The sequence below is a fragment of the Theobroma cacao genome, chromosome 1 (genome assembly GCF_053813885.1).
Source record: "Theobroma cacao isolate CCN51 chromosome 1, ASM5381388v1, whole genome shotgun sequence".
Taxonomy (NCBI): domain Eukaryota; kingdom Viridiplantae; phylum Streptophyta; class Magnoliopsida; order Malvales; family Malvaceae; genus Theobroma; species Theobroma cacao.
Window position 1 is genome coordinate 15,060,838 of NC_142639.1, and position 7,443 is coordinate 15,068,280.

At 32.0% G+C, this 7,443-nt stretch overlaps 1 protein-coding gene across 1 annotated transcript; it reads right to left on the bottom strand.

Moving 5' to 3' along the window:
* Positions 1–1,064: 1,064 nt before the first annotated feature.
* LOC148764569 (zinc finger BED domain-containing protein RICESLEEPER 2-like) lies at positions 1,065–2,810 on the bottom strand. The gene is made up of 4 exons (XM_088806590.1): positions 2,315–2,810; positions 1,849–2,089; positions 1,485–1,731; positions 1,065–1,382 (listed from the first exon to the last, which is right to left on the bottom strand). The coding sequence occupies exons 1-4, from the start codon at positions 2,808–2,810 to the stop codon at positions 1,065–1,067; spliced, it is 1,302 nt and encodes a 433-aa protein (XP_088662716.1).
* Between the last annotated feature and the right edge of the window lie 4,633 nt (positions 2,811–7,443).

The following is a 7,443-nucleotide window of genomic DNA, read 5'->3' on the forward strand; positions in this document are numbered from 1 at the left end:
CAATGGAATGTTGATGTGGCACACTTTGTGATCAGATTTGACCATTAAGGCACTAGATTGATGCTTTTTGTGGTCGAGATGCCAGATTTGATGCTTCCTTAGTCGAATTTGACTTTAAAACCATTGCTGTTGTTGTTGTCACCCTTCGGTGGTAAGTGAAGAGAATTTAAATAGAGAAAGAGAGAGGTAAGAATGGAAAGAGACAAAGAAAGGAAAAGAGAGAAATGAGAGAAAACAAAGCATTTATATTAGGCAAATTAGTAAAATTTTAAAATATGTAAGGGTATTTTAGTCCAAAGGTTTTTAGACTTTATTCCTCTTGAAAAGGAATACTTAATAACATAGAGGTGGGTGATGAAATTCCCATATTTAAGGAATAGCCATTCTTATTGACACCTAAAGGCAACCAAACACAGAAATCTTGGGGATTTTGGAAAAGGGAGGAAGGGTTAACTGCCATGTAGAGCTGTCAATATAGGTTGGCCCGGCCCAGCTCGGCCTTGGCCCTTGTGGGCTGAAAAAATATGAGCTGGGTCGGGCTAGCCCATATTTTATATGGGTTGACAAATCCCTAGCCCAGCCCAACCCTTGCTAGCCCAAGAGCCGGACTAGGCCAGCCCATATTATTCAAAATTTTTTAAAATTTTTATTAATAAAATTGTGCAATAATTTAATACATAAATTGAATAATAAAAATATGTTAGAAACAAATAATTTACACCAAACATAAATAAGCAAATACACTACATCAAATAAAAATAAAATTTCAATGTTTAACACAATTAAATAAACTACAATTCCATTAACATAACTACATAAGTACATAATCAAATATTTATAAACTTCAAGACTAATTTATGTTCTTCTCAATCTTCATCCTCAATCAAAACATTTGAGTCTTGTTTGGACAGCAATGATGTCTCCAACTCTGAATCATCATCATTTAATATTCATTATCATGGAAAAAAAAGATATAGTGAGTTTCGATTTTAACTAAAATTATTAATTTAATAAATAAAGATTAAAGACATTGAAATATATAAAATAAACAATACCATCGGCAGCTAAAGAAAGCCATGCAACCACTTTTTTGTGTAAACAAGCATTTGAACATTTTCATAGTGAAGGGAACTTCTAAACTTGGTGAGAACATGACCACCAATACTAAAAGCAGACTCTGATGCTACCGTAGTAATCGGAATGCTCAATACATCTCGTGCCATAATAGAAAGATCAGGAAAGCGTTTAGCATTATCCTTCCAATAATTAAGCACATCCAAATCTTCAAACACCTCATAATCAAGCTTTGCCTCATCTAAATAAACATCAAACTCAGACTTTCTAGCAATAGAAATTGTTTCATTTTGAAACATCTTGAACTCCTACAATTTTTAAATATATAAACAAAAAAAATAATTATCATAACATAAGTAAAGTAACATAAATTCTCATGTAATAAGATGAAGGAAAAACACAAAACTTACACTAAAAATCTTCGCTCCCTTCGGTTTAGTTCCCCCTCTAGCTTGCTTAGGCAAATTACTCGTTGAACGAGAAGATGTACTTGATGCACAAACGTTGCTTACATATTGTTCAAAGAGCTCGTACAACTTCGTCTTCACATTTTTTAACTTTTCATCACAAGTAAAAGCATCAATCTTAGAATAGCAAAATTTTAAGAAATCAAGCTTCATTCTCGGGTCAAGAACAACTTCAAATGCAAGCACTACACTATAATCTTTCCAATACTTATCAAATTTCATTTTCATCCTTTCACACATATCCTTGATAACCTCATATTCATTATACAAATTCTCATTTAAAATTGATTCAATTTTCCAAACTTACATGAAATACAAATTGGAAGTTGGATAAGATGAACCGGCTATCAGATTTGTGGTCTCATAAAAGGGCTCTAAGAATTCACAAATTATCATTGCTCTCCCCCATTCCTCATCAGATGGATTATATTTATAAGTTTTATCAACAAATTGGAGGCTAGCAAAAGCCCTTTGATATTTGATTGCGCTTTCAAGCATCAAATATGTTGAATTCCATCTAGTTGACACATCCAAATGCAACCCAACACCTGCATCCATACCAACATATTGAACACATTCTTGAAATTTTTTCATCCTCCCATCCGATGCCTTTACATATTTCACACTCTCCCTAATTTTAAACAATGCTTCATTAACTGCTTTCAAGCCCTCTTGAACAATCAAATTCAATATATGAGCACAACAACGTACATGAAAAAATTCACCATCACAAATCAATCTACTTTGCAAATGAATATGGCTTTTCAAGATACCTTGCATGTTATCATTAGCAGAAGCATTATCTAAAGTAAGAGAGAAAACTTTTCTATCTATTCCCCATTCTTTCAAACAATCAAATACAGTAGCAGCTAATTCAACTCCAGTATGTGGAAGAGGCATACGACAAAAGTTGAGCAACTTGCTACATAACTTCCAATTTTCATTGACAAAGTGAGCAGTCAAACAAATATAGCCCTCCAAAGTAGATGCTGTCCATACATCAGAAGTCAAACAAATTCTATTAGGTATCTTGGCCATAGCTTGTTTAAGTTTCTCTTTCTCTTTCAAATGAATTCTCTGGACATCAGATACAACAGTGTTTCTAGAAGGCATCACCACATTTGGATTTACATACTTAGCCCAAGCTCTAATCTTATCACATTCAACAAAAGTATAAGGCAAGTCATGCTTAATTATGGCTTCAGCAAGCATGTCACGTGAAATCCTAGGATCAAACTTTCTAGCCTTTACTTTCCCTTCATAATCCATTAGCATTTGATGTGGATTAAAATAGGAAATGAATTTACAAGTATCAATGTGACGACGCAAATGTGAAGTGCCATAATTAGAGCCACCAGGTTTAGGGCCAACTTTATACTCCGTTTTACAACCGTTACAAGTTGCCCTTTCTATTCCATATTGTTTTTTTGCCTATTTTAGTAAAATAATTCCAAACATTTGAAGTTTCTTTTTTGGCCTTCTTATTCAACTGTTCAGATTCAGATATATGAGATTGAGAAGGAATTTCATCTTCATTCAAAATGTTCACATGATCATCCACATTTATATGGTTTTCAACTTATTGATCCATCACCGTTACCTTCACATAACATAAATATGAATAAAAATTATTAAAAATTTACATAAACTATCATATTCATCTTGTAAATTTAATTTTATTCACTCTTTAGTAAAATTATAAAGCTAATATAATTTGTAGGAATTGCAAGCAGAGATAAGCATTTAAAACTAAAATCTCATTGTGTTTTGTATAGTATGCAAAAAGAAATTTACCAGAATACGAAGGCTAGTTTCCCCAAGGTTCCACTTCACCCTCAAAAATCGAAGAAGACCGTATAAATCCTACAGCTTGTTCTGTGACAATAAAATTTACAAATTAAAACAATATTTACAAACAACTTCAAGCAATAAAATAAAGAATTCATTTATGAGTATTATATATTGCAAGGTTCCATTGCAATATGTTGGGCATTCCATTTGATTTTTTAAACAGGGAAAGTTACACATCCCAAAACATCTCTCCTAGACTAGACATGATTTTGTCGTCCGACGTTAAAGTCGATATTGAATTCTGACCAAACAAATGTGGATGCTGAAACATGTTAAAAGACTAAAAGAGGTAACAACAAATCATGTCTAGTATAAAAGAGACTGTTATTCTAAAATAATAGCCTAGCTAAAACGTGTTAAAAGACTGAAAGAGGTAACAACAAATCATGTCTAGTCTAAAAGAGGCTGTTATTCTAAAATAATAGCCTAGCTGAAACGAGCTTCAAGCTAGTCTCTGGGCGGTGAGGATGGAGCCATGAAGGTGGCTAAATTAAAGACGGCTCAACTTAAGGTTTAAGCATTGGCTTAACAACAAGCAAGCAAAATTGGGAGAAACTTGCCAGCTACAAACCAAGTCAAAACCAAACAGATGGTGAGTTTTTGGGTGTGAAAAGGATTAAGAGAAGCATCTTTGTCTTTGGATTGGAAAAATGAAAACCAAGTGTGAACTAGATACATGCTGTTGGAATCTTTGACTTGTAATTCCTTTTTCTTCTATCTTCTTCCTCACGTGGGTGGGTGCTATGCTTGCTCGAGACAATTACCTGTTTCATTTCTTCTATGCTTAATATTCCATTTACACGTACCTTTTGTTTTCACATTCAATCTCAAGATTCCTATTTATTTTACTAGCTTTAAATTTACAACTAACTACTAGTTAATTATGAACAAAACTAGAAGAGGAGAATTGAATATTCTATTCACATTAACTAGCTTGAAATGTTACCAACTTGTGTTGACCAACTTCTATAAATGAAATCAAACTTATAAAATATGAAGAAAACGTAAATCAAGGAACGAGAAACATATGTAATTAACCCAAAAATCTTCCATTTTTCTCATATTAATGTTTCATACATAATTAAACAAATTTCTCAGCCTCTTTTAGCATAGCTTGTTATTCTAAAATCAAACAAATGTTTGATTTAGACCGAATCTAATAGTAGTACAAATGTGGGAAACGTGGATGTTGAATCGATCTAACACAAATCGCTATCACAATTCACAACTACTATATAAATAAACAATGGCAAAAGAACAGGTATTATTTCAAGCACAGATCTGAATCCACTCAAATCGATCCGACAAATGAGAAGGCGAGAACCGTGGAGTGACTCACTTGGGTTGCTAGGCCTGGGTGATGCGCCGTCGATGTCGATGGCCGATGGGTGATGGTCGGATGCTGGATAAGAGCAATGAAACCGACAGGCGACACCACGAAAGGTGAGAAGGAGAAATGACGGATGCCTGATGGAAGGAGGACGTCGGATGGGAAGATGGGACACCGGATGAGATGGGAGGAAGAACGTCGGTTGGATGTCGAATGGGATGGGAGGAAGGACATCGGTCGGATGCCGAATGCAAAGGGTCGAGACTCGGGTGGGTGTTAGGCTTAGGTAGCAGTAACAGGCGATTAGGCTTAGGAGAACCCAGATGACCAGATCAGATCCCACCCTTTACCCACAGCCCGTGGCCCCGTGGCTCGTAGGGTTTTTTTTTTTTGTGGCCCGTCAGGTTGGCCGGCCCCAACCCGGGCAACCCCCTAAGCAACCGAGCTAGCCCACCTAGACCCGATTTAAATATGGACCAAAATTTTTTCAACCCAACCCACCCCATATTTAATGAAATTGGGTCTGCCCAATGGGCCAGACCCATATTGACAAGTCTACTGCCATGGTAGTTGGCTTTTCTCTTTTTTATTTTTTATTTTTTATTGTTTTTTTTGTTTTTTGTATTTCATTCATTATGGGTTTGCGAGTTCAAGGCCAAAATAGCTTTTTAGCCTTTAATCCTAATTAACAAATTATGCTTTAAGCCCAATTAATGAATTGGGTCCTAAGCCCATTAAACTCATCAAGTCCAAAATCAAGTTAAGAGTCTATTTGGCCTAACTTTTTTTAGTTCAAAAATTATTATGAAACTCTTATGAAAAATACTAACTTTTAAAATTAAACTAAAACTGTTTGGTAAGTTATTTGGCAAAACAAATTATATAAGCTCTAATTTTGGTTAAAATTACCATAAAGGGTATTCATTCTATTTTCAATCACTTAATAAACTAAAGTGGAATAAGTCTATTTTGAGTTTATATATAATTTCAAATGTTTAAATTAAAAAAAATCATTAAAAAATGGAACAACTTTCAAAGTTGTATAGTAGTAATAATATTAGATTTTTGGTGAAGATAGCAAACCTTTAAATAGACCCGGAATGCAACTTTGAATTTTGTGGTTTCTTTTTTCATAATTTTTATAAAAATAAAAAAATCTTAGATTTTGCTATTTTGTGACTAGGTGTTCTATTTTTTTTTTCTTTTTTTTTTTTGATAGTCTTTATAGAGAGAGAGGTAGAGGATAAGGAGATCGTGATTTTACGTTAGAAAAGAGTGATTGGCAGAGGAAGAGAAAGGAAAGGGAGATTGATTAAAAGAGAAGGGTACTGCTTGAAAAGCTAGCATGTTTTTAAAAGAAGATACGAGAAAGCTCCTCTCTGGAGCTTTTTTTAAAGTTTTTTTTCTAAAATTTTATTTTTTTAAACAAAAATTATTTTTTTAAGTGTTTTTTAAAAATCTTGTTTGATCTAGCTTTTACTTTTAAGAGATAGATAAACTAAAAAAAAAAAGTCAGACTAAATAAGCATTGAAAAATAAAATTAAAAACAAATAGATAATAAATTAGGTATATTATTTTGAAGGTTTGAAGAGGTCGAAATAAAATAAGTCTATAATAATAATAATACTACTTATTACTACAGAATCCACTGCAATCTAAATGGGATTTATTTTTTAACACTTGGCTTTAAGCTTTTCATGAACTTGTAATTTGTTTTTTTAATTTTTTGATAGTTTTTTTTATTGGACATAATGTTTAAAAAAGTTTTTGAAGTATTCAAAAAAATTTAATAAGTATTTATTCTTTTATTGGGTTTAATTAAGTCTTTGTCATATTGCCATTAGTTAAAATGTCATTTTATCTGTATGTGGCATTAATTGGGAGGATAAAATGTCACACAGTCATGTTATCATGTCATATCATTATCCATTATGACATGTCATCATGTCACGTCAACGTCATATAACGTAAAATAATAAATGACATTTTAATTAAGTCAATTATTAATTATAAGAGCTTATTTGACTTAAAATAAAAATATAAGTGTTTATTTGGTTCAAAATATAAGTAGAATAACTTGATTAAATATGATAAAACAACAAGAGTTTATTTGAATTTTTTTGGAATAATGTAGGGAGTTTTCTTTTTGGATATTATTATTTTTTATTATTTTAGATTAAGGAAAAAATAAATAAAAAAAAAAGAAAAAAAAGGAAAGCAAGAGGGGAAAATGTATAAAAAAAAGGACAAATTAATAAAAGAGAGATTAGGGGAAAAAATCAGAGAAGAGAAAAAATAAGAAAAAAAAAAGAAGAGTGAGAAACGGAGGGAGAGAGGATGAAGATAAAGAGAAAATCAAGAAAAACAGAACGTAGTGTCATTTTCTATGTTTTCATAAATAGTAATTGATTATTAAGTTTGAAATTGCATGCACTCCTTCATGAACTTCATATATATAAATGCATACATTCACACATGCATACATACATACATATATATATATTATAAATTTTATACATTCATACACATGTATGTATATATTATAAATTTTATATCAATATATAGTTATTGATTGTCAAGGGCGGAGGGTAAGCCAACAACACGGGCCCCCCAAAATTTTTAAAAATATTTATTTTTTATATATATTTTATCAATGGCCGCCCAAAATTATTAAAAATTGTTTTTATTATATATTTTTAATGATCCACTTAAAATAAATT

Excerpts from the sequence above, each read along its gene's own strand:
- LOC148764569 (XM_088806590.1), bottom strand. The coding sequence starts at position 2,810 with ATGGATTATGAAGGGAAAGTAAAGGCTAGAAAGTTTGATCCTAGGATT. Across the intron at positions 1,732-1,848 it reads ACTTCCAATTTGTATTTCAT|TGTAGTGCTTGCATTTGAAG; the intron begins GTAAGTTTGGAA and ends GAAAGATTATAG. Across the intron at positions 1,383-1,484 it reads AGGGAGCGAAGATTTTTAGT|GAGTTCAAGATGTTTCAAAA; the intron begins GTAAGTTTTGTG and ends TAAAAATTGTAG.